This window comes from Podarcis cretensis, assembly GCF_951804945.1.
Source record: "Podarcis cretensis genome assembly, chromosome: 4".
Lineage (NCBI taxonomy): Eukaryota > Metazoa > Chordata > Lepidosauria > Squamata > Lacertidae > Podarcis > Podarcis cretensis.
In genome coordinates, this window is record NC_137173.1 from 2,680,049 (window position 1) to 2,707,476 (window position 27,428).

General features: G+C 48.4%; 3 protein-coding genes across 3 annotated transcripts in view; 2 read left to right on the forward strand and 1 right to left on the reverse strand.

The window, feature by feature from the left end:
* LOC307214690 (uncharacterized protein) overlaps positions 1 to 13,302 on the reverse strand; it is an 84,606-nt gene extending 71,304 nt beyond the window's left edge. The window contains exon 1 of the mRNA XM_079973563.1: positions 13,060 to 13,302. The gene's annotated coding sequence lies outside the window, so the exon portion shown is untranslated. The remainder of the gene's footprint in view (positions 1 to 13,059) is intronic.
* A 4,413-nt stretch (positions 13,303 to 17,715) lies between these two features.
* Positions 17,716 to 22,802, forward strand: LOC307214957 (olfactory receptor 51E2-like). The gene is made up of 2 exons (XM_079974073.1): positions 17,716 to 17,730; positions 21,287 to 22,802. Exon 2 carries the CDS (start codon positions 21,321 to 21,323, stop codon positions 22,284 to 22,286), a length of 966 nt encoding a protein of 321 aa, XP_079830199.1. The 5' UTR covers positions 17,716 to 17,730; positions 21,287 to 21,320; the 3' UTR covers positions 22,287 to 22,802.
* Positions 22,803 to 26,003: 3,201 nt separating this feature from the next.
* On the forward strand, positions 26,004 to 26,966 carry LOC307214961 (olfactory receptor 51E2-like; the record flags this gene model as incomplete). The annotated part of the gene is made up of 1 exon (XM_079974077.1): positions 26,004 to 26,966. The coding sequence occupies one exon, from the start codon at positions 26,004 to 26,006 to the stop codon at positions 26,964 to 26,966; it is 963 nt and encodes a 320-aa protein (XP_079830203.1).
* Between the last annotated feature and the right edge of the window lie 462 nt (positions 26,967 to 27,428).

The following is a 27,428-nucleotide window of genomic DNA, read 5'->3' on the forward strand; positions in this document are numbered from 1 at the left end:
AGTTGGAAGAGACCACAAGGGCCATCGAGTCCAACCCCCTGCCAAGCGGGAAACACCATCAGAGCACTCCTGACATATGGTTGTCAAGCCTCTGCTTAAAGACCTCCAAAGAAGGAGACTCCACCACACTCCTTGGCAGCAAATTCCACTGTCAAACAGCTCTTACTGTCAGGAGTAATGTTTAGGTGGAATCTTCTTTCTTGTAGTTTGGAACCATTGCTCCGTGTCCGCTTCTCTGGAGCAGCAGAAAACAACCTTTCTCCCTCCTCTATGTGACATCCTTTTATATATTTGAACATGGCTATCATATCACCCCTTAACCTCCTCTTCTCCAGGCTAAACATGCCCAGCTCCCTTAGCCGTTCCTCATAAGGCATCGTTTCCAGGCCTTTGACCATTTTGGTTGCCCTCCTCTGGACACGTTCCAGTTTGTCAGTGTCCTTCTTGAACTGTGGTGCCCAGAACTGGACACAGTACTTCAGGTGAGGTCTGACCAGAGCAGAATACAGTGGCACTATTACTTCCCTTGATCTAGATGCTATGCTCCTATTGATGCAGCCCAGAATTGCATTGGCTTTTTTAGCTGCCGCGTCACACTGTTGGCTCATGTCAAGTTTGTGGTCAACCAAGACTCCTAGATCCTTTTCACATGTACTACTCTCAAGCCAGGTGTCACCCATCTTGTATTTGTGCCTCTCATTTTTGTGTGCCTCAAGAGTCTCCTCCAGCACCATAATTCAAAAGCATCAATTCTTCAGCGATCAGCCTTCTTTATGGTCCAGCTCTCACTTCCATACATCACTACTGGGAAAACCATGGCTTTAACTATACGGACCTTTGTTGGCAAGGTGATGTCTCTGCTTTTTAAGATGCTGTCTCTGCCTAATAATGATATGACCAGCCCTGTGGGAGACCAAGAATTCGGTGCTCCTTACGATACAATGCAATAATCTTTATTGTCATTGTCCCATACTGAACAACGAAATTGAAAATCTACATCAGACATTCAAAAACCCACAGGCCTGCTATCCCAGCTATCCCAGCCTGGTTAGCCCCCTAAAAACTCTGATACCCCATTTTTAAAACACAATATACCATACTCCCACAGAGACTACCTTACACTGCATTTAAAACCAAAATCTCATTTGGATAGAAACTTTTTCTCAGGCGGCTGGTGTTGTGTATTAAGTCAAAGGATTTTATATCTGTATTATTATTGTCTGTATTTGCATTAGGGTAAAGTAACTGCCTTTTGGTTCCAGAGGGTACAGCTACTATTGGTTCATTTAAGCTGCTGTATTTGGATCCTCTGTCTTATTGGTTTCCTCCAAAAGGCAGGACTGTGATTGCCTGATATTGTTCCCTCCAAAATGTATCCTTTCTAGCTAGTTCCCTGTCCCTATAAATTTAGCTCTCCCCTCCTCAAGTTTCAGTCTTGTTGCGTTAATAAAGAAGTGTTACTAGAGAACTGTCTCCAGCATATTATGTCAAGAGAGCTGAAATCACAAACCCCACGTCACAACAGCTGGCGACGAGGATGGGATCCGGAATGCTGAGGAGCGGTTAAACGCAGCCCTGCCTCAGAGTCCGGATTGTAGCTAAGAACAAGACTCACTGGCCAGCTGAGAAGACGACCCTGCCCACAGGACAATGGAGAGTCCAAGGGTATTGGAGCCCTTCCAGCCATCAGAGCCCCACACGTGGGAAGACTACATCGAACGCTTCGAGTTCTTCGCAGTGGCTCAAGGGATCACCGATGCCAGCAAAAGAAGGGCCACATTCCTGAGCTACTGTGGGCCTGAGACCTTCAAGCTGGCCAAGGCATTGCTTGCCCCAGCAAAGCTAAGTGAGACATCTCTCAAAGATATTCTTGCCTGCCTAACAAGCCATTTAGCGCCTACTGAGACCAAGATGGCCCGGCGGATGGAGTTTCATAAGAGGCAGCAGCGTGCTGGGGAGTCTGTATCTGCATTTCTAGCTGAACTGCGGAAGCTCGCTCAGCACTGCGACTTCCAAGATCTGGAAGAGACTCTCCTGGATCGGTTTATCGGTGGTCTGAGCAGCAAGAAAGCCAGAAGACGCATCGTGGCTAAAGAAGAGGTTACCCTTGCTTCAGCCTTGAAGGAGGCCACCGCCACGGAGAATTATGAAAGAGAGGAGCTTGATGCCAGTCGCAGGGCCCCTAAGCCACAGATAGAAGTTGCGCATGCCATGGACGAGCTAGAGGCTACTCCGAGCCAGAGCCCAGTCCGTGGGGTCGAGTCAGTGCGTCAGGCCTGCACAGTGCACAAAGATCACCGAGGCAGGTGCCCTGGTTGTGGCGGAAACCATGAGCGGAAGAGTTGTCGTTTCCGGGATGCTATGTGCCGGACGTGCGGAAAGACAGGTCACATTGCCAGGGTCTGTAGATCGGCAGCGTTGGGAGCGACAGGAGCACTTAGACTGGAGCATCGCAGATCGCCCACAGCAAACCATGTTCTAAAGGACTGCCACTACGTAACGGAGATCAACGGGAGGGTCGTGCAGTTTCCAGCGCAAGGCAAAGCACACGTCAAGGTGAAGATTGAGGGTCAGCTGTGCGACATGGAGGTGGACTCCGGATCTGGATTCACTATCGTGTCGGACCAGACCGCGAGGACATTCTTCCCCAGGGGTAAGTTGCCCCCTCTGGAGCCCTTCCCGGCAACTTTGCAGTCATACTCAGCGGGCCGCATCCATGTCATGGGAATGTGTGCCGTGAGAGTACAGTTCCGGGACAAACAGGCGGTACTCAAACTGGTGATTGCGAAGGGCAGTCGCCCCAGTCTCTTGGGCACTGACTGGTTTCCCGCCCTGGGACTGAGTATATCAGGGCTTAATTCAATCCAAACCTGCCCCGAGATGAGCGAGGCATTATACAAAGAATTTGCTGGCCTCTTTAATGGAAAACTGGGTTGTTATAAAGGGCCCCCAGTTGACTTCGAATTGGACCCTGGGGTGGCCCCAATCCGACTCAAACCAAGGCGAGTGCCATTTGCACTGCAACCCAAGATCGAAGCAGAGCTGGATAAATTGGTCAAGCAGGGAGTTCTCTCACCCGTGGACTCCGCTAAGTGGGAGACTCCAATCATCACGCCCCTTAAAGCAAATGGGGAAGTCAGGATCTGTGCTGATTACAAACGTACTATCAATAAGGCACTCAGGGGAAACTCATACCCCATTCCAGTCGTATCACATCTGTTGGCTAAACTGGCTGGGGGCAAGGTGTTCGCCAAAATTGACCTGGCGCAAGCTTACCAACAGCTGCCAGTAACCCCACAATCAGCGGAAGCACAGACTATTGTCACACATAAAGGGGCGTTCAGAGTTAACAGATTACAATTTGGAGTTTGTGTGGCCCCAGGGATTTTTCAAGGGCTCATGGAACGCCTGTTAAGAGGTCTGCCGGGGGTCTTGCCATTTTTTGATGACGTTTTGATTGCTGGAAAAGACCCACAGGAACTGGTTGCGCGTGTCCGTGCAGTGTTGCTCAAGTTCAAGGAGGTGGGGTTGCAACTAAAAAAGGAAAAATGCAGTTTTGGGGTGCCAACTGTGGAATTCTTGGGGTTTAAAATTGATGCATCAGGCATCCACCCCACAGATGCTAAGGTTAAGGCCATCATCGAGGCACCATGACCACAGAACAGACGGAGTTGCAGTCATTCCTGGGACTTATTAACTGTTATCATTCGTTCTTACCCCAGAAAGCTTCGGTAGCTGAACCATTACATAGACTGTTGCAGAAAAAGAATGTGTGGCGATGGGGGCAGGAGTAGCAGGAGGTTTTTGACTCCTTGCGATTAATGCTGAGTAGCAAGAGCGTCCTTGCTCATTATGATGAATCGAAGCCGCTGGTCCTGGCATGTGTTGCCTCTCAATACGGCCTGGGGGCGGTGCTGAGTCATAGGGAACCGGATGGGTCGGATAAGCCCATCTCTTTCTATTCCCGTATGTTGTCGCCCACGGAGCGCAACTATGCTCAAATTGACAAAGAGGCCAGGTGTACGTGCGTCATTTCTCCATTGAAACGGACCACAAACCATTGCTGGGGTTGTTCAACCCGAACAAACAAACGCCACAAATTCTCTCCCCCAGAATGTTGCGTTGGTCTATATTCCTGAACGGGTTCCAGTACACCTTGACCCATGTGCCAGGGAAACGGTTGTGCCACGCTGATGCGCTGAGTCGATTGCCCCTGCCTGGCGGGAGCAATGAGGATCCTGCTCCAGCGGAGCACATAATGATGCTGGAAACACTTCCGGGGGCTCCTGTAACAGCTACTGATATTGCTGAGAAAACGAGGAAAGATGCTGTTCTCTCCCGTGTGCTCACTTGGGTGGGGAGGGGGTGGCCAGGTGGTCCGCATGAAGACAAATTCAGGCCTTATGCGACAAGGCAGCACGAGTTATCCATGCATAAGGGTTGTCTCCTGTGGGGAGATAGGGTGATCATCCCAGCACCACTGAGAAACAGGGTTCTTGAGACGCTTCACATGGGACACCCGGGAATGGTCAGGATGAAGTCGCTAGCCCGATGTTATGTGTGGTGGCCTGGAATGGACCAGAACATAGAACAATGGGTACGAACATGCAAGGCATGCCAAGAGGTGCGGCCAGAAGTGGCCAGAGCACCAGTTCACTGGTGGGAGCAGTCCAGATCTCCCTGGAGCCGGCTGCACTTAGATTTTGCTGGGCCATTCCAGGGGAAGGTCTTTTTGGTTATCGTCGATGCATATTCCAAATGGTTAGAAGTGGCGATGGTCCCTAGCATGGCATCAGCTGCCGTAATCAAGGTGTTGAGGCAGCTGTTTGCAACCCATGGGTTACCTGAGACCATTGTATCAGATAATGGGGCAGCTTTTGTATCCCAAGAATTCAGGGCATTCTTGGCTGATAACTTCATAAGAGGGGTCACATCCGCGCCCTTTCACCCATCCTCCAATGGGCAGGCAGAGCGCATGGGAAGAACAGCCAAAGAATCCATTGCGCGCTTAATGGAGGGTAACTGGTCAGCTCGCATCGCGCGAATGTTATTTTTGCAGCATGCGACGCCGTGTACTGTGACGGGCAAGTCACCAGCTGAGCTGCTCTTGGGTAGAAGATTGGTAACGGTGCTGGACTATGTCCACCCGGATAAAATGCCAAACCGTAAGTCAAGAGCAACCCCCCAGGCTGAGACTGACACAACAAGGTATCTCGCCCCTGAAGATCTGGTCTGGGTGAGGAACTATTCACGAAGTTTGCGGTGGGTTGCTGGTGTGGTCACCCGGACTAGTGGACCTGTGTCCTATTATGTGACCTTGGAAAATGGGCAAGTTTGGAAGAGACATATAGATCAGCTGAGGCGCCGGGCGCTCAGCAGAGAGGAGTCTGATAATTCATCCCTGGCTAACGACGCAGAGCTGCAAGACCAGGGTGAAAATGGCCCAGAGGTGCAGTCACCAGGGGCTTCAGCAAATGAACCAGGGTCTGCTAGTCCTCAGGATGACGAGGTACAGGTAGGGGACCCTGAGATGTCTGGGACTCCATCTGTTCCTGACGAAACCCCTATAGCAGCCCCCCTACCACAGGTGACACCCAATCCAGAACCGGCAACACCTGTTGTCAGGAGATCAAGTAGAAGTTGTAGGACCCCACAGTACCTGAGAGATTACGTCTGCTGTGCTCACTAGGGGGGGAGGGGTGTTGTGTATTAAGTCAAAGGATTTTATATCTGTATTATTATTGTCTGTATTTGCATTAGGGTAAAGTAACTGCCTTTTGGTTCCAGAGGGTACAGCTACTATTGGTTCATTTAAGCTGCTGTATTTGGATCCTCTGTCTTATTGGTTTCCTCCAATAGGCAGGACTGTGATTGCCTGATATTGTTCGATCCAAAATGTATCCTTTCTAGCTAGTTCCCTGTCCCTATAAATGTAGCTCTCCCCTCCTCAGGTTTCAGTCTTGTTGCTTTAATAAAGAAGTGTTACTAGAGAGCTGTCTCCAGCATATTATGTCAAGAGAGCTGAAATCACAAACCCCACGTCACAACAGCTAGTCCTAGTCTTTATAACCCTGGACCTTTCTTCCAGAAGGCAGAAGCTGAAAGAGATCATTTCTGGGGTGCGCACTATCCTGCGCTATCTCTGCCGCTTTTTTATGGCACCTGGAAGCATAGATTTGATCCAAGGTGGGAAGAGTGCACCTAATTATTCTCTCCACAGTCTTTGCAACCCTGGACAGCATTGTTTTTCCCCTGACCGTGCAGCTCCCAAACCACACACAGAGACCATAAGTTAATACACTCTCAACAGCACGATGGTAAAATGCCATCAACAGGTCCTTTGAGAGATTGTTTTTCCGGAGGAGTCTCAGAAAATATAACCTCTGCTGTGCTCTCTTTATCAGGTTGCAGATATACTAGAACAACAAAAACAACTGCTATCAGCAGTTCGAACAACTGCTGGTGGCTTCAGGGTGTGTAATGACAGGCTGTGCGCAAAAGGGCCCCTTTGCTGTTCATGCACATTAATTTATATGGATGAGCACAAGATGGATCTTCCCACCAGCTTTTATAGCCCAGGGAAAGGGACTGGATCATGATTCATAAAAGAGCCAATTAGAGTGTTGAACCTGGAATTCAGAGTTCACATTCCCACTGAATTGTAAAGATCACCACCTTGAGCTCCCTTGAGAAAAGTTTCCATGTAAACCTAAGAAACAAACAAAACATCAATAGTGACAACTCCAGGTATCTAGGGTTTTAATGGGCTAAGCAGCCTTTCTCAACCTGTGGGTCCCCAGATGTTGTTGAACTACTACTTCCATCAGCCCTAGCTAGCAAGGCCAGAGCTCAGGGATGATGGGAGTTGTAGTCCAACAACATCTGGGGACCCAAAGGTTGAGAAAGGCTGGGGGGATTTTAAAGACTTTGCTGCTTTTTGACAGTATTATGTTGGTTTGATTACGTACATTTGAGGGTAGTTTTACGGTTTCATTTTTTGGAATCGTTTGATGATTTCCTAAGAGGTTATAGTGCTGGTTTTTAAAATTATTTCAGTACCATACAGAGAAGGAGGTTGCCCTATGGCTGGTAAATATTTCAAATAAAACAAACAAACACACAAATAACATTTTTGGCAAGGCATCCTGGAAATGAGAACACAGGGAAAAAATAAGCACAGGAGTGGGACTCAGGCCAGTAAATAGGGACAGCTGAGGGAGGACAGTATGGCCTGGTGTAGACACATCACAACCCATGATGCAGCCCCCAGAGGACAGCGATGTACTGATTTTAGCTCATATACTGTAGTTGTAACTATATCAATCTATCAGTCTCAGATCCATGGTCAAAAGGTCAAAATGGGGCCCACAGCTGCTGAGCCTGTCGCCTTCGTACCCCCTAACTGTGGCTCTGCCCCACTGGGCACAGAAAAGGTTGCCCAACCTCCCAGCCCTCTCCACCTCAGCTCTCCTCTCCTCATTCCCTCCCACCTGCCACCAACTCATCAGCCTCCAGCTTATGACTGACAGGCTGCACCAAGCCAAGCAGAACCTCCACTCCGCCCCCTCCCCAGGTAGAACCTGCCCTGCGACATCCATGACCGGTTGCCAATTCTGAAGGCTGCGACCCCTGGCGCCAATCACGTCTCAGGCCAGGCTGCCCAACCTTGATGCTGGCGGGTGTCAGGGAGCAGTGGGAGCGAATAAATCCCACCTCCAGAGACAGCCTATTGGACAGCCCTCGCCAAATGCCCAGATTGATTAGCCAAGCTTGATGTGGGGATAACTATTTGTCCTGTTATTGGTTCAACGAGCTTTGTTTGGATGTTACTTCGCAAGCACACAAACACGTGAATGGGAGTTGGGCTAGCTTGCCATCACTGACCACCCTGTGTTACACATGGCAAGGGAAGCCCAGTGGGTTGGCACGATGGGTTAGGGCAAATGTGTGGCTGCCCTTAGCAATGGCCACAGTGGATGCTCCTTTGGAACTTAGCAAAGGCCACATGTTGGAGCACTTTAACTTGGGACTTTCCATGGAAGCTGTGGTTGCTAGACAGTTTTGGGGATGATCCCAGCATTTTCAGGACAGTTGGAGGGTATGCTCCCCTCCTGTGGTTTCCAGTGATGATATTTGTCAGGGACTCAGCGGGAGCGCAGGGAGGAGAGGAGATGGAAAGCGAGGGGGAGCAATCCGAGGGCAGCGTAGGAGAATATGACAGCAGCCCGATAGATTCCATGAGCCTCTCCAGTGAATCGGAAGATTCACAGAAGGGGGCGCCGATGGGCAGGGCAAGGGGCGACCCAAGGGGGACACCCCAGAAGCAAGGGGCCAGCGGGGACTCCCAGAGCAGCAGTTGGAAATCAGGAACAGCTTCCCCACCAGAGCGTAGTGGGGGGGAGGAGTTCCAGGTGTCAGAGCCCACATATGCACCACCAGCGAGAGAAGAGGAGTCAGGGTTGACCACGCCTCCATCGGAGAGCGAGTTAACGGTTAAGAGGAAAGTTGCAGGCTGGGCGCGCGCGCCAAGTTCAAAGGTACAGGCGAGCGGCACAGAAGGTAGCCCGGATAGGGAACCAGGTCCTAAAGCCCGCCGGAAGGAGGGGCAAGAATCGTCAGGGTCAGCGTCAGAGGAGTCCAGGAAGGATGAGACCCTAGCGGGCAGGAGGGCCCAGAGGAGAAAGGAATTTAGGAAGAGGTGGAGCAAAGCGAGAGTCTTAAACTGGTGTGGAGGGGGAGGAGACTCAGACAGGACTTCGCCGGTCTAAGGTCGGGACGTAGAGCTGCACGCTGCGGCTTTAAAATGGAGACTGAATCTCAATAAAGACTTTTGTACATAACTACAGCCTAGCGTTGGTCCTCTGTGAGCTGGGACCTGGAGGCAGCTCTGACAATATTCATCAGTGCCCCCTCTTCGCCATGAATTTGTCCAATACTCTTTTAAAGCCATCCAGCTTGGTGGCCATCCCTGCCCCCATAGTTTCCATGAAGAAAGACTTTCTTTTATGTGCCCTGAAACGCCCAACATTCAGCTTCACTGGAGTTCCATGAATCCTAGCATGATGTGAGAGGGAGAAAAACTCCCCTCCATGCAATTTCTCCATGCCTTGTGTAATTTTATAAACTTCTGTCATGTCACCTCTTCCTCGTTTCAAACTAAAAAGTCCCAAACACTGCATCCTTCCTTCTTTCACAAGAGACTCACTCCAGCCCCTTGATCATTTGGGGCCCACTGCTGAACCTTTTCCAACTCTACAATACCTTTTCAGAGGCGAGGCAACCGGAACGGTACACAGTGTTCTGTATGTGGTTGCCCCATAGATTTGCATAATGGCATTATGATACTGCCAGTTTCCTTTTCAGTTCCTTTCCTAATGAAAGCTCATTTCCGACATTTGCTTCTGCTCTGTGGGTCCTCCGTGAGTGAGAACTGCAATGTGTGTTCTCCCTCAAATCCCTTTTCTGTGCAACCTTGCCTTGCTTGCAGAGATGTAGGAAGGTCAGGTGGTACCCGGTGTGGAAGATTTCTTGTCAGCCCCCCACATTGATTTTTCTTTTTGCCTGCAAAAATGGTTTTACATTATTTCATATTCCCTTACAAAGGAATAACAATAAGGAATAATAATAAACTTTTATTTATATCCTGCCCTCCCCGGCCGAAGTCAGGCTCAGGGCAGCTAACATCAGATACATAACATTGATATAAAATCAAATAATACTTAAATTACCTCCTAAAAACATGTCAAAATCAAATTCAAGTCTAATTAGGTGGCTTTCCGCAGAGTTAGGGTTGGGAACAGTAAGTGCTCCACTGAACTGAAATTTCAGCCGTCACGGCATAGGAAAACAGCCAAGTAAACAGCCATTCTGGGTCATGTGGCCAGCATGACCACGCTGCTTCTGGCGAACCAGAGCAGCGCACAGTACCACCGGAGCAGTACCTATTTATCTACTTGCACTTTGATGTGCTTTCGAACTGCTAGGTTGGCAGGAGCAGGGACTGAGCAACGGGAGCTCACCCTGTCGTGGGGATTTGAACCGCCGGCCTTCTGATCGGCAAGTCCTAGGCTCTGTGGTTTAACCCACAGTGCCACCCACGTCCCTATGAACCGCTCTAGTAGGGCAGTAATTGTTCATTGATAATTTGTCCCCACCGTCATGATGGAACCTGGGGCGGCCTGCCCCGCGCCCCCTTCCTGCGCCCCTGCTCGCTTGCCTTTACTGACTCTACCTGGCCAGGACGTCAGGAAGTTTACATTCTGTTCTGCTTCCCTTTGAAAAATTCCTCTCCCAAACCCTATTTCTCATCTCTCTTTTTTGGCAGCTCAGAATGCAAGCAGCTCCACTTGGCAACTAAACACACTTCCTGAAGATGTTTAGAACACGTTGCTGACAGTCTGTTTATTTTATTTTTCTAAAAAGGACAACCAACGTGCTTGGAAGTGACCAATGTCAGATCATTAGGGTCTGCTGGCTGGAACCAATGGAGAAGGTTGCCTGTGTTAAAAGAAAGGGGTCTCAAGGCTGCCCGTATTTGCAGAGGCACTTCGAAGGAAACCTGTTGTTACAACCCAGCACAATCTCCAAAAGGTGAGATAATTCTGGCATTCCAGGTTTCAGTTTCCTTGGATTGAAGGTCAGCAGAGAATGTGGTGTCTTTAGGATTTATGGTTTTATTTACATATATCTATATAACCTGAGTCTAAGGTGGAGGGGTTCACAGCATCAACATCCCAACAGGTCTTGCTTCTCCACTGGTCACAGCTTTGGCTCCAGCACAGAGCAAACAGGTCTCTGTGTCTCCAGCTTCCAGCCTGCTTCCAGCTTCTTCACACACAATTCCTGCGGCTCTTGTCCTCCTGCCTAGCAGCTAGATGAGGGTGAGGAGGAAAGGTCCATTCATTAGCCACAACGGCACCATCACTTATTTGTAGCTCTTGCAAGCTAGCTCATTCTTTGAAGATGCTGGTGAGGACACTGAAGTGACCAACTAAGGTCATTGTCTTCCAAGGAAACTCATCTGAACCAGAGAGCCAGTGTGGTGTAGTGGTTAAGAATGGTGGACTCGTAATCTGGTGAACCGGGTTCGCTTCCCCGCTCCTCTACATGCAGCTGCTGGGTGACCTTGGGCCAGTCACACTTCTCTGAAGCCTCTCAGCCCCACTCACCTCACAGAGTGTTTGTTGTGGGGGAGGAAGGGAAAGGAGAATGTTAGCCGCTTTGAGACTTCTTCGGGTAGTGATAAAGCGGGGTATCAAATCCAAACGCTTCTTCTTCTTCTGTTAGATTCCTCCCTGATTACTGGACCACAAGAACTGGGAGGACTCAGGGCATCATCCAGACTGACCCCCACGCACCCACCACACTATTTTAGCTGGACTTTGGATGGGAGGGTGAGTTGATAGAAAAGAGGAGGGGGGCCTTTTTGTAGGGACCAACATGGCGGCAACCTGCGCTTTTTAGAGCTCCAGGGATTATTACTCTGACAGTCCCTGAGCTCCTTTCCACACCCTTGACTGGTCCTAGGAAAAAGCAAGGAGGTTCATAGAATCATAGAATAGTAGTATTGGAAGGGAACCCCAGAGGCTATCTAGTCCAACCCCCTGCAATGAAGCAATCACAACTAAAGTATCCCTGACAGTTGGCGGCCTGGCCTTGGTTGAAAAGCCTCCAAGGGAGGAGAGTCTTCCACCTTCTGAGAGAGTTCATTCCACTGTCAAACAGCTCTTACTCTCAGAAAGTTCTTCCTAAGGCTTAGTCCAAATCTTTCTGGCCATTTGAATCAGTGTCCTCTCCTCTGGAGCAGCAGAAAACAGGCTTGCTCCACCTTCCATCTGACATCCCTTCAGATATTTCAATAGTCCTGCCTCTCGTTTCTTTCCAGGATTCTCCTTCCCTGGTGGAATCTACACAAATATTTTAAAAAGTTCTGAAAATGCTTTTTTTAAAAAAGCGTTTTTTAAAAAATACCTACATTGAATTTTCCATAAGGCTCACCATCACCATCTAGTGTCACATTGTATGTTGCACTTTGTTGTCGTTTAGTCGTGTCCGACTCTTCGTGACCCCCTGGAGCAGAGCATGCCAGGCCCTCATATTGCACTTAAAGCACACGTAGAACATTCTCTTTGCAGCTGTAGAGCTGAGTCTCTTGTGTGACTTGCTGCTTGAGCTCAGCATTCCTCGCCCAGGAAATGTAGGAAACGGTGTGTGTGTGTGTATGTGTGAGGTGTCATCTGGATTGCGCTGGCCTTTTCTTAAGGCTGGTGTCTCCAAAGGGGTTGCCCCTGGCAGAGGAGAGAGAGCAGAGAGCCACATCGCTTGGCACCAGCACACTCATTTCCAGGGAAATCACGTGAGGACACCCACCTAGAGCCAACATTTGAGAAATCTGTAAATAAATATCTAAATAAGCTACTGGGGATTAACTGGGTCATGCAAACTGGAAGAACACTCCCCACCCCACCCAGAGCTTTCTGGACATGTGCAAGCACAAGAGCTGTGCCGTTTTGCTGACCAGAGCCCCCTTCTCCTTTTGCGCCAAGTTAGAAACCCCCCAAGCCCAGCTCTTGCATTGCCCCACCTGGTCCCCTCAACCTTCCCCACCACTCGCCCTGCCCTGGAGAAAGCAGCAGCTCTGATCTGGAGAGGGAGGGGGGAGAGAAAGTAAAATGGGGGTGGAAGGAGGGAGGGAGAATTCAGCAGAATTATTTTTGACTCTGGGAACAAAAATTGCTTTCTGGAAAGGAGGGGTGGAGGACAGACCCAACACAGTGGGATAAACAGACCACATCCTTTCTCTGAGATGTTTCCATCTGGGGAGAAATGTAACTCGGAAGGAAAACAGCCTGGCTTGAGGGCATGCAACACAATGTGCTTTGAAGGAAAAGAGGGGTAATTTGGAGTGTCTTTGCTTAACCCATAGATTTGAATCTCATGGTTTGCTTCTTGTTTTCCGGCTTCTGTGCTTCTTATTAGATCTGTGGCATAGATTGCTCAAGAGTCAGGAAAGAGTCAAGAAATCAAGGTGTGGACTTTTATTTCATATTACAGTTGTACCTCGGGTCTAGTACTTAATTCGTTCCGGAGGTCCATTCTTAACCTGAAACTGTCGTTAACCTGAAGCACCACTTTAGCTAATGGTGCCTCCTGCTGCCGCTGTACCGCTGGAGCACGATTTCTGTTCTCATCCTGAAGCAAAGTTCTTAACCTGAGGTAATATTTCTGGGTTAGCGGAGTCTGTAACCTGAAGCATCTGTAACCTGAAGCGTCTGTAACCTGAAGCGTCTGTAACCTGAGGTACCACTGTACTGTTATCTTGTAAGCTGACTGAAGTTTCCAGGCATCTCCGTGTTCAGCGCAGTGCTAGTCCAAACGGGAGCTTACTGGGGTCAGTGTCAAAACCCTACAAAACTGGGAGAGGCAATTTAACAGGTCTGCTTTGTTATGTAAGTTTTGGCCGTGGTGCTTCGCTAGAACCTAAAAAGCTGGAGATGTATTTCTGGAAAGTGAGCTGAGGGGTCCCATCCCTCCGGTGAAATCCACAAGATCTGTATGTGTGAGAGGGAGGACAATAGCCAGTCAGTTTGAGATATGGCCCTGGGGAAAAGAGAGAGGCCTGATTTGTTCTCAGCGAGAATCAGAGTAATGCCTTTGAGGACCCCCACCCCACTGCCAAAAACCTAATAGGGCAGCAGGATCTGCCAGAAGGTGAATGCTCTAAATTATACTCACCTTGTATACAGTATAAGGTAAAGGTAAAGGGACCCCTGACCATTAGGTCCAGTCATAGACAACTCTGGGGTTGCAGCGCTCATCTCGTTTTCTTGGCCGAGGGAGCCGGCGTACAGCAGGACTAAGCCAGCAGGACTAAGCCGCTTCTGGCGAACCAGAGCAGCACACAGAAATGCCGTTTACCCTCCCGCCAGAGTGGTACCTATTTATCTACTTGCACTGGCATGCTTTTGAACTGCTAGGTTGGCAGGAGCAGGGACCGAGCAACAGGAGCTCACCCTGTCGCGGGGATTCGAACCGTCACCTAGGCTCTGTGGTTTAACCCACAGCACCACCCCCATCCCTTGTATACAGTATATGTATTCAATAAACTTAGTATCACAGAAAATGCTGCAATTTCAGTGACCTTCCTTCCAAGGAAACCCAAAGCAAGGTATACACACCCCACAAAATTACAATTACAAGGAGGGAGATTCTGACTCAACGTTAGGAAGAGTTTTCTGAGGGTAAGAGCTATTTGACGGTGGAACAGTCTCCCTCGGGAGGTTGTGGAGTCTTAAGCAGAGGTTGGGTGGCCATCTGCCATGGATAATTTAGCTGAGATTCCTGCATTGGAGGGGGTTGGACTAAATGACCCTCAGGGGTCCCCTCCACCTCTACACTTCCATGGCTGTATAAGCCCTACCATTACTGGCTCCTGGTTTTGAACGGAAACGGGTTTACTTACGTCTCTTGACACGAGACTCTCAGAATAGCCTCACACAGAGAGAAACAGACAGACAAAACTCAGCTGCTGCTCTTTTTTGTTGATTTTACAATGTCTTTTTTTTAAAAAAAACCACAGTCCCTATTTTGGAAAGGAATTAATACTTGGGACAGCACTGGATTATATATGTTTATTGGTTTCCTTTTGTAGGATGAGAGTCCAGACCAGTAAGCTGAGTTTTATTAACTGTTGCAACTGGGTCCCAGCTCGCCACACGCGGGAGGCAACAGTTAATAAAGATCAGGTTCACTAGCTGCCTTGCTTCTCAATATTCTCTGGTTGGCCTCTGTTACTTTCTCCTTCTGATAGGGAACCCACTTAAGGACTCTATATGGGCTCTTGGATACCCCAGAAGGGAAAAGGAGCAGTATTTTCCTTATAACAGTTGCCATCGCAATGCTAATAAAAGAGTCTGGTGGCACCTTATATACCAACAAAATTTATTGTGCCAGAAGCTTTTTGTGGGCTTCACTTTATGGGGAACGGCTACAGCTGGGTGGTGGAGCATCTGCCGTCCATGCAGAAGGTCTCAAGTTCCACCTGAATCATAGAATCTTAGAGGTGGAGGGGACCCCTGAAGGTCATCTAGCCCAACCCCCTGCAATGCATGCCCGGGAGAGCCAGCGTGGTGTAGTGGTTAAGAGTGGTAGACTCGTAATCTGGTGAACTGGGTTCGCTTCCCTGTTCCTCCACATGCAGCTGCTGGGTGACCTTGGGCCAGTCACACTTCTCTGAAGTTTCTCAGCCTCACTCGCCTCACAGAGTGTTTGTTGTGGGGGAGGAAGGGAAAGGAGATTGTGAGCCGCTTTGAGACTCCTTAGGGTAGTGATAAAGTGGGATATCAAATCCAAACTCTTCTTCTCTTCTTCTTCCTGCCTGACACCTTGATGAGCCACTGCCAGTCAGTCTAGACCAGGGGTAGTCAACCTTCTTATACCTACCGCCCACTAATGCATTTTTTTCTCGATGGTAAAATGTCCTTACCACCCACCAGTGTTGCAGTAACATGGGGCGTAGAACCCCCTACCGCCCACCTGGAATCCTGAAATGCCCGCTTAATAATGCTGATTATGAACATCATTGGGTTACCCACTCCACAGTGAGTGGATAAGTTGCGAAATCTGGAGGTTGTCTGCATTTCCATTCTCATTTCGTTTCTGGAATCGCGAGTTTGATAAAATTCAGCTCTGAAGGCAAACTGAACTGAATCCTGTCACATCCCTACAGTGGCGTAGCGTGGGTTGTCAGCACCCAGGGCAAGGCAAGTAATTTGAGCCCCCTAACCCGTGGATTTGCGCCCCCTAACCCGTGGATTTGCCCTAACCCCAGATGTTGCGCCCGGTGCGGCCGGCCCCCCCTGCATCCCCCATGCTACGCCACTGCATCCCTATGCACATATCCAAATAATGTTCTCTTGGAACTAAGTCCTACTGATTTCAGTAAACCACGACCCTTTCCTATTCATAGAATTATAGAAAGGACCCCAAGAGTAATCTACTCCAGATGGACAGACAACCTTTGCTTATAAACCTCCAGTCCACCTTCCACTGCCACACAGCTCTCATCCTCAGAAAGTTCTTCCTAATATTTAGCCGGAATTTCCTTTCTTGTCATTTGAACCCATTGGTTCAGGTTACAAGAAAACATGCATTTTCAGACTGCAGCCTCAGACAGCTGTCTTCGGCTGCAAAACTGTGTGCATTTACACAGAGGAGGAAGTTTCACAGAATGCAACTGGTTGAGCTGGAAGAAACCTAGAGGGTCATTCAGGGACCACATCTTTTTATGCTCCCCATTGGAAACTGGTGGAATTCAGAAACACTCTGTTCATGACCCCGTTTCCCCTGCTCTTCTTCCAATTCAGTTTGACCAGGGACCTCCCTGGGCCACGGATCCTTCCTCCTCAGTGCCTGAGTAATCAGCAACATAGTTCAACCTGCCGTGATTATCAGCAACAGAGAACCGGGGCAGAGGCACACTGAAGCCCTTGTCTGCCTGTGTGCTCTTGGAAGGGGCTGCAGTAGAATAATAACAATAGCAAATTTTATTTATTCCCCAGCCAAGACTGGACTCAGGGCAGCTAACAACAAATATAAAAACAATTGATTGAAATACTGCTGAAAAAACAAGATTAAAATACAACATTAAAACATTAAAACGCAGCCTCAATTCAGTGGAAACTCAATTAAAAACTTTTTGGGGGATAAAAACGTCAAGTCTTCACCAAGGCTAACAAGAAGAAGCAGAAGAAGAGGAGGAGGAGGAGGAGTTTGGATTTGATATCCTGCTTTTTAAAAGGCCCATATAGTTAAAGTTCTGGTTTTCCCAGTAGTGATGTATGGAAGTGAGAGCTGGACCATCAAGAAGGCTGATCGCCAAAGAATTGATGCTTTTGAATTATGGTGCTGGAGGAGACTCTTGAGAGTCCCATGGATCAAATCTATCCATTCTTAAGGAAATCAGCCCTGAGTGCTCACTGGAAGGACAGATCCTGAAGCTGAGGCTCCAATACTTTGGCCACCTCATGAGAAGAGAAGACTCCCTGGAAAAGACCCTGATGTTGGGAAAGATGGAGGGCACAAGGAGAAGGGGACGACAGAGGACGAGATGGTTGGATGGTGTTCTCAAAGCCACAAACATGAGTCTGACCAAACTGTGGGAGGCAGTGGAAGACAGGAGGGCCTGGCGCGCTCTGGTCCATGGGGTCACGAAGAGTTGGACATGACAAAACAACTAAACAACATCCCGCTTTTTCACTACCCTAAGGAGTCTCAAAGCAGCTAACAATCTCCTTTCAAGTAGTGTCACAGAGCACATCCTGTGCATGAATAATAATAATAAATAAATAAAAATATTTATATCCCTCCCTCCCCAGCCGAATAAGGTCCCTGGTTCAGTCTTCATCCTCATCTTTCATCAGAAAGGGATCCTCAGGCTGGGAAAACGGCTCTGTCTGAAGAGCTATGGCTGCTGTATGTCAGAACATGCCACACTGATCTCGGTGAGCTATCTATATAAGGCAGCTTCAGTTCAACAGTTGAGCTTCTTGCACCCCCCCCCCCCCCGTGGCAATGACAAACTGTCCCCAAGGGGCCGGGCTTGAGAGTGTGCTATGTGCTATAATTCCAGCCTCCTCCCGCCTGTTCAGTTCTGCTAGTGGCTTTCGTTGCAAGGAAGGGTCCACCTGGCCTCTGGTGCTAGAGGATGAGCCCCCTCCCAGAGTGACAAAGGTACGGGAAAGGTAGGGGATGCTTGCCTCTTGAATCTTAGGTGCGTTGCGAACCTGGGCTTTGTGTATCCCCCCCCCCAAAAAAAGCTGAGAATCCTTTCATCCTGTCTCAAGGCGTCTGCTTGCGATAAAAGGCACCGGAGCAGGAACAGGGAGATGTGATGTTTATATGAAGCCAGACACTTGTATGGGGCTTTTTACCAAGATGATATCAAGGAGAGGCTGGGAGAATAACTTCCTGGGGCTGGTTTGCAGGCTTCTTTTAAGCAGAGATTTTCCAAGAGTCAATTTGCTTGTCTGCACAGTCTCGTGGGCTGTGCAACCACTGTACCCTTAAAACACATTTTTGAAGCATATTTTGAAGGGCATTTGAAGGCTCTTCTTATTTCCCCCCTCAAAGAATTCTGGGCACTGCAGTTTGCGCCTGCATTGGTGGAAACCAAAGGAGGGGAGGTATCTCTTGTGCTCGGATCCTGCTTGTGGTCTTCCCATAATAAGCATCTTTTTGCCACTGTGAGAACAGGATTCTGGACTAGACAGGCCATTGGCTTGATCACACAGGCTGCTCTTACGATCAAAGGGTTTCTGGGAACTGTAGCACTGTGCAAGGCGAACAAGAGAATTATTTAAGGGACAGAACATGCTCCAAATGTGCTAAAGTTATGGTGTGTACACTGCCTGCCCTCTATAAAAACCACAGCAACCTCCCACGTATCCTAGTGTTCCACTCAAAGTTTTGTTACGAAGGTTGCATTCCATGCCCTAATCTCTGCAGAGCGATAGCAAGGGGGGTCCAGAAGCTCACCCAGGATTGTGTTTCCATTGGGAAAATTGAGGCACTGTGAAGGCTAGAGTTTCTCTAAGAAATACTGTGTTGGCCCGAATATAAGTCACAATTGTGAATAAGCCGCACCTTTAAAATTGGGGGGGGGGGGGGAGGAAAAAAGACAATACCCGAATATAAGCCGTTCCCTTAAAATTGGGTTACAGGCTGAAAACCACTGTGGTTAGTAGAATTGTAACTCCTAGCCAATTCAAGTCTTCGGTCTTGCAAGCCCGCAAAAGTTAACACAGAATTGCTAAAGCTGCAAATCGCTATTCAGTTGCTACAATTCCGCAGGCAGTCAAGCTCGCAAATTGGCAATAAAACATTTTTTTTTTGTTCAGTTTTACCGTACGTCTGTTTCAGCAGTGATATCGTAAAAGCCAATTTTTGTAAGGTTGCGAATTTAAGCCGCACTTTAACTTTTCATGGTCGGAATTTGGAATAAATGTGTGGCTGATATACTGGCCAATGCGGCATGGGTCATTTGGAATATATTTATGCCGGAGGTATTCAATGGGGGGGGGGGGGGGCGGTTTGCAGAACATTATGCCCCTAGAGTGTCCCTCATTGCCCCCCTTCAGAAAGCTTAAGTCCAAAGCTAACCTAGGAATTTTGCATATGTCACAGTTCTGCAGATTGTATTTTCCCTTCATATCCCAGATATTATCTAAATGCTGCCATGTATTGATTTCTACCATTCACTGACAGACTCTGGTACCCAAGATCTATGACAATATTCTGCTCTGTATGAATGGAAGAAGTGCTGGAGAGACAGGGCTACCTAATATTTCCCCCTCTCACCCTTTCCATAACTCAGGGAGAAAGGCCATGAAAATGTGCAAATTTTCAGCCACAGAAGCATTGTAGCATTGCTAAGATACCCCAAGTGTCGTTGAGTCCAACTTCCTGCATGGCACTGCTTTCCAGCTCCATGTTTTGAACTCAAGACAGCCAACCCTGGTGCTTAGATGAGCCTTTGTGATTCTGGCGCCTTCCAGATGTTTTCGTCCCAGACCATTGCCCATGCTGGCTGCTGAAAGAGATGGAAGCTGTCGTCCAAAACATCTGGAGATATCAGGTTGGCAAAGGTTGACCTGCTAACCCGCTAACCTCTGAGTAGGACGTGTTAGGCTGCTGTTCTGATGTCTTTGCAGTCAAAGGTAGGAAAGAGCAGTGCTTTTTTCCTTTCTAAAAAATGTTTAGGGATACTCTCATTTTGACTCAAGAAAATCACCATTTTATAGTCCAAACCGGGGAAAATAAGTACAGCAAAATGGACAAAGGTACAAAAGTCCACAAAATGTTTAGGGGTATGCATCCCCCCCCCCCCGAAAAAAAAGGACTGGGAAATGGTGTGGCCACAGCAACCGGGTCATTGGAGAAGAGAGGCTGGCAGGCAGGCTGCCCACACATATGGCGCCTTTGGCACATAATGATGCAGCAGCAGCAGCACTGAATGTGTCATGAGTCTAATGTTCTGCTCTTAGTCGCCAGTATCTGCTAGCCAGAGAAGTTCACCACAACCAAGAATGGAGGTTGCATTTTAATTTGACTTTGTGGTCATTAATAACTCGTGTTATTAATGCCAGTGTGGTGTAGTGTTTAAGAGTGGTAGTCTCGTAATCTGGTGAACCGGGTTCGATTCCCTGCTCCTCCACATGCAGCAGCTGGGTGACCTTGGGCCAGTCACACTTCTTTGAAATCTCTCAGCCTCACTCACCTCACAGAGTGTCTGTTGTGGGGGAGGAAGGGAAAGGAGAATGTTAGCTGCTTTGACTCCTTAGGGTAGTGATAAGGTGGGATTTCAAATCCAAACTCTTCATCCAAACTCTTCTACTGCTTTTATGGCAGTTATTGATTTTATCCTGTCCTCTGATGTTGTTGTTGTTGTTGTTGTTGTTTAAAATGGGAAGGTCCATAGCTCAGTGATAGAGCATTTGCCTGGAAGCAGAAGTTCCTGGGTTCAGTCCCTGGCATCTCCTAGTAGACGTGGGAGAGACTCCTGCCTGAACTCTGAGACAGCCACTGCCAGTCAGTGTGGGCAATACTAAGCTAAATGGACAAATGTTCTGACTCAGTATAAGGCAGCTTCCTATGTTCCTAGTCATGGAATTGTAGTGTTGGATGGGACCCCAAGGGTCATCTAGTCTAACCCCCTGCAATGCGGGAATCTACAACTAAAGCCTCCCCAACAGACGGCCACCCAACCTCTGCTTCAAAACCTCCAAGCAAGGAGAGTCCACCACCTCTCGTGGGAGTCTGTTCCACTGTCGAAAGGCTCTTACTCCTGAGATGTAGTCGGAATCTCCTTTCTTGTAACTTGAAACCATTGGTTCAGGTCCTCTGGAGCAGCAGAAAAGAAGCTTGCTTCATCTTCCATGTGACATCCCTTCAGATATTTGAAGATGGCTATCGTGTGACCTCTCAGTCTTCTCTTCCCCAGGCAAAACATAACCCTTAAGGGTTCCTCGTAAAATTTGGTTTCCTGATCCTTGCTTTGAAGAACATGAGCTGTTCATTTTTAATGCCTGGTTTAAAACTGGACTAGAAATAAGTCAACTGGCAGGCCTGGTCATTACCCTCATTGTTCCTCCAACCCTTCCGAGCTAATGTTCATCCTATTACCCCGTGGAGTTGACTCCCTCTGCTTGGTTACATAGGAATGGGGAGCTGTCATTCTGGTTTCATGGGTTCAAACCCACCTGATTCCTTCTCTCTCCTTCCCTTTCAGCTGTGCAGAACAACACAAGGGCACCACACCAGACATGTTGTTGTCCGCCACCAACAGAACTCATGGCGACTCCTTCTCGTTCATCTTGATGGGCCTGCCTGGCCTGGAAGGTGCCCACTTCTGGCTGGCCTTCCCTCTCTGCGCCATGTACCTTGTGGCCGTGGTGGGGAACTGCACCGTGGTGCTTGTCGTGAAGACAGAGCCAGCTCTCCACACACCCATGTACTTCTTCCTCTGCATGCTGGCTGCCGTTGACCTCGCCCTCTCCACCTGCACCATGCCCAAACTCCTGTCCCTCTTCTGGTTTGATGCCAAGGAAATTGGCTACAGGACCTGCCTCCTCCAGATGTTCTTCATCCACTCTCTCTCCGGAGTGGAGTCCACCATCCTTCTGGCCATGGCAGTGGATCGTTATGTGGCTATCTGCCATCCCCTGCAGCATTCCTCCATCCTCACCAACGCAGTGACAATGAAAGTTGGCTTAGTGGCCGTGGTGAGAGGTGTCGTCTTCTTCCTTCCTCTGCCCCTTCTGATCAGCCGCCTGCACTTCTGCGGCTCCACCAACCTCACCCATTCCTACTGCCTCCACCAAGATGTCATGCACCTGGCTTCGAGCAACAGCACCACACCCAATGTTGTGTATGGCTTGACTGCCATTCTCCTGGTGATGGGTCTTGATTCTCTGCTCATCTTTGTCTCCTACGTGATGATCATTAAAACTGTCTTGCAGCTGAAGTCAAGGGAGGATCGCCTCCGGGCTTCTGGGACCTGTGTGGCCCATGTGTGTGTTGTCTTGTCCTTCTACGTGCCCCTGATTGGGCTCTCTGTGGTGCACAGGTTTGGGAGAGACCTTCCTGTGCTGATTCAAATCACAATGGCCAACGTCTACCTCTTGGTGCCTCCAGTGCTCAACCCCATTGTCTATGGAGCCAGGACCAAGGAGATTCGGAAACGGGCATTGAGGATAATGAGGATAGGGAGTGAGGGAGGCCTTCATTGACCCAGAATTTTCTTTGGAACAGATTATCCTAGAGTTATTTCACTAACAGCTCATCTGTACAGCTGTGCTTGGTCAACCTTTAAGATCACAGTCCTTGTTAGACAAATCAGGCAGAACAAAGCTGTGCACTGCTGCATCTCCAAGCCACTGTAAGTCAGTGGCCATGTCTCCTTCCAGGTAGCTCCCAGTAGCTGCAAGACCCTAGTAGCCATGCTTCTTGTGTAGTTGCCACACCATTTCCTGGAGCCTGAAGTTCATACCTGAAGGATCTGTCCTCTACCCAACTGAGCACTGAGCTCTGTGGAGAAGGGCCTCCTGCAAAAAGAGGCCCCCGAAAAGGTGTTTCTTAGTGACCTACCTTGGTGTTATTCAGGGATGTGTAACAAAAGGGTTGTCCACCACTATGTAGGTGATAAATGCTATGGAATTTATAATGCAGAATAGGAAGTCTCCTAAACCCACTTGTACTCATTGTTGCTTGTGAGGTGGCTAGAAAAAGCTTCATGCTCCAGGAAAGGCAAGGTGGAGGAGGACTCTCCCTCTAGGTGACAGTGCAACTGGAGACCCAGTGTGGTGCAGTGGTTAAGAGCGGTAGACTCGTAATCTGGGGAACCGGGTTCGCGTCTCCGCTCCTCCACATGCAGCTGCTGGGTGACCTTGGGCCAGTCACACTTCTCTGAAGTCTCTCAGCCCCACTCACCTCACAGAGGAAGGGAAAGGAGAATGTTAGCCGCTTTGAGACTCCTTAAAGGGAGTGAAAGGCGGGATATCAAATCCAAACTCTTCTTCTTCTTCTTCTTCTTCTTCTTCTTCTTCTTCTTCTCTCTCTCTCTCTCTCTCTCTCTCTCTCTCTCTCTCTCCAACTTTCCTCATACTGTTGATAATAAATTGAAAAATGCTAGATGGGTTTATTCCATACTTTAAAATAAACCAAAGTATAATTAACTTTTGGCAAACTGAATTGGGCCACTGGAAATATTGTATGCACATTTGTTCCTACTTTTCTGGAAACTTGTTGTGTGGTGAATAAAAACTACCTTTTAGATTTCATCTATCTGCATTGCCTCTTTAGGAGACTTGAATCCCCACATACACTTCAGAAGAAGCCTGTTGGGGGAAGCTGTAGTGATGGTCACCAACAGGGGTAGCTTCAAACAAGGATTAGACAAATTTGTGGAGGAGGCTTTCAATGACATTACATCGTAAAGGGTTGGACTCTACAGTCCCTTGATTCTATGTGCAAACAGCCTCAGCATATAAGACATGTCTGTATATATTAGATTAGGGCAGATCCTTCAGTTTGGAATCCGCAGCTGGTTTCTCAGAGGTAACAAATTGGCCCCCAGGGACTGGGCTGTCTATAAATGCCTCTCCTTTGCACAGCTGTGTTGGCTGTGTGAGGTTATGCAGGCAGGGTCCACACAGCGACTGCTGCTGCAGAGCGTTCTCTCGGAGGTATGTTGAGGGGGGTTTCTTCTTGGTACTAGAATCATAGAAGTATAGGATCATAGAGTCAAAGGGTTGGAAGGGACCCTGAAGACCATCCAGTCCAACCTCTTGCAGTGCAGGAATAGGCAGCTGTTCGATACGATGCGATATGATACTATAGTCTTTATTGTCATTGTCCCATACAGAACAACGAAATTGAAAAAATCTACATCAGACATTCAAAAACCAACAAGACTGCTATCCCAGCTATCTCAGCCTGGTTAACCCCCTAAAAACTCTGATACCCCATAATTAAATACAATATACTCCCATGGAAACTACCTTACACTGCGTTTAAAACCAAAATCTCATTTGGATAGAAACTGTTTCTCAGGCGGCTGGTCCTAGTCTTTATAACCCTGTACCTTCTTCCAGAAGGCAGAAACTGAAAGAGATCATTTCCAGGGTGTGCACTATCCTGCACTATCTCTGCAGCATCCTTATGGCACCCGGAAGCATAGATTTGATCCAAGGTGGGAAGAGTGCACCCAATTATTCTCTCCGCAGTCTTTACAACCCTGGACAGCATTGTTTTTCCCCCTGACCGTGGGGATCAAACCTGCAACCTTGGTGTTATCAGCACCACGCTCTAACCAACTGATCCATCCAACCCCCACCTGGAACCCTCTCCTGCTTAGTCTGAAGATGGGCATTTTATTTGTGTTAAATATATTTATATTATATCAGTTGCTGGGAACCACAGGAGGGCAGAGCCTTGCTCTTGTGGTCAAATCCTGTTTACTGGTTTCCCACAGGCATCTGGTTGGCCACTGGGAGAAGAGGATGCTATGCTAGATGGATCATTGACCTGATCCAGCAGCCAGGCTCTTCTAATTTTAAGACCTGTAGGAAATGTTGAATAGCACTGTTGCTGACCACAATAGACTTCTTTTGACAAGCTATTATAAAACTGGTTCCATTAGATTTCAGGCACTGGGGGAAGGTTCATCAATCAGAAGAGCTGGTTTGGTGCTTCTGGGAATGGCTATTGCAGGAAAGAAGATTCCACCTAAACATTAGGAAGAACTTCCTGACAGTAAGAGCTGTTCGACAGTGGAATTTGCTGCCAAGGAGTGTGGTGGAGTCTCCTTCTTTGGAGGTCTTTAAGCAGAGGCTTGACAACCATATGTCAGGAGTGCTCTGCTGGTGTTTCCTGCTTGGCAGGGGGTTGGACTCGATGGCCCTTGTGGTCTCTTCCAACTCTATGATTCTATGATTCTATGATTCTAGGCTCCTGTTGCCAATGGCCAAGCTTGCCTCTTTCTAACAAAACCAACAAAAATTCTCTGCTGTGTTTCTTGTTCCCAATAAGACCCTGAATGAGCCCTCAAGAGTCTTAGAATGGTTCTTTACTTGGATTCCATTTGGTGGGTCCTCAAGACCACAAGGAGAAAAGGGTCTTTCTCATCCTCACAAGGCACCTTATGCACTAGGTGGGGTGGGGTGTGGACCGGCAGGTACAATCCAAGACAACTGCTGGTGGACGCACAGTGTCCCAAGCTCACCCAACTCTGATATGCGGCAGTGACCACTGTCCATGGTCTGTGGCCATGTTGCTCCTCACCAGCTGCTCCTGGAGTTGTGGGGTGTATCTACCTGAAGACACAAATCGTTTCTAATCTGCACAACTTGCAGAGTTAGCATATAGAATAAGAGAACAAGAAGAACATATGTTTAGAGAAGATTGGAAAATCTTTATTGAACATACGGGGAATAATTGTATACAGCTGAAAACGTTGGCAGCATTAAGATCAATTCAACAGTGTAAATAGGTTTTGATGGATGCAATAATGGAAAACTGATTGGTATAGTTTTTGTAAAATATTCAGGGGTTTAAGATATGTAAAATGAACCATGGAAAGAGAAGAAGGGAAGTCATTCCTATCTTAAGGATGTAAAATGAGTATTTGAAATTGTAAAACTGAAAATTTAATAAAAATTATAAAAAAGTCACAAATTGTTTCTCAAACTGTCTTGCCCTACTGCCCAACACATCAGGCCTGAACAATGAGTCCTGCTGGTTAAGATGCATTGTGTGATCAGTAAAGAAGGCTACAATGGGGGGGGGGGAGAGTGACAGAGAATGAGAGAGACAGATGCTGCCTCATGGCTTACAATTAGAGACGGGAGGGCATATTGGTTTCATGGAATCAAACCCAATTTGGCATTATGAATCGACCCTCTCCTTCTCTTTCAGGTGAGTAGCACTCACAGGGCTTCAAGCCAATCATGTCATTGTCAGCCACCAACAGAACTCATGGCGACTCCTTCTCGTTCATCTTGATGGGCCTACCTGGCCTAGAAGGTGCCCAGTTCTGGCTGGCCTTCCCCCTCTGCGCCATGTACCTTGTGGCCATGGTGGGCAACTGCACCGTGGTGCTTGTCGTGAAGACAGAGCCAGCCCTCCACACGCCCATGTACTTCTTCCTCTGCATGCTGGCTGCCGTGGACCTAGTGCTCTCCACCTGCACCATGCCCAAACTCCTCGCCTTCTTTTGGTTTGATGCCAATGAGATCAGCTATGGGAGTTGCCTTCTCCAGATGTTCTTCATCCACACTCTATCAGGCATTGAGTCAACCATCCTCTTGGCCATGGCAGTGGATCGCTATGTGGCCATCTGCCATCCCCTGCAGCACTCCTCCATCCTCACCAACGCAGTGACGGCTAAAGTGGGCTTGGTGGCCGTGGTGAGAGGAGTCATCTTCTTCCTTCCTCCTCCATTGCTGATCATTCGCCTGTACTTCTGCGGCTCCACTGTCCTCACACATTCCTATTGTGTTCACCAAGATGTGATGCACCTGGCTTGTGGGGACAGAATGCCCAACATTGTATATGGCTTGACTGCTATTCTCCTGGTGATGGGCCTTGATTCTTTGCTCATCTTTGTCTCCTACTTGATGATCATTAAGACCGTCCTGCAGCTGAGGTCAAAGGAGGAGCGCCTCCGGGCTTCTGGGACCTGTGTGGCCCATGTGTGTGTTGTCTTGTCCTTCTACGTGCCCCTGATTGGGCTGTCTGTGGTGCACAGGTTTGGGAGAGACCTTCCTGTGCTGGTTCATGTCACAATGGGCAACGTCTACCTCTTGGTGCCTCCAGTGCTCAACCCCATTGTCTATGGAGCCAGGACCAAGGAGATACGAGAAAGGGCATTGAGGATAATGAGGATAGGGAGGGAGGGAGGCCCTCATTGACCCAGATATACATATTTTTAGAACAGAATATCCTAGAATATTCCACTTAGCAGTGTATCTGGACAGATGTGCTTGGTCAACCTTTAAGATCGTGGTTCTCATTAGACAAATTGGTGCAAACAAAGCTGTACACTGATCTGCTGTATCTCTAAGCGTCCCATAATTCAATAGCCATATGTCCTTCCAGGCAGCTCTCACGATCTGTAAGACCCTGGTAGCCATCTTTCCTGTGCGGTTGCCACGCCATTTCCTGGAGACTGAAGCTCACACCTGATAGATCGTCTCAGCACTCATACACCCTACCAATTACTGTGCTTTGTGGGTGAGGGCCTCCTGCAGAAACCATCTTATCAAGAGGTCCATCCCACACATTGAAGGAATTGGACCTTTAGTGTGGTGACGCCTTTGGATATCCCTGCCCTATATATGAGGCAGGCACCATCTCTGTTAAGACCTTCCTCT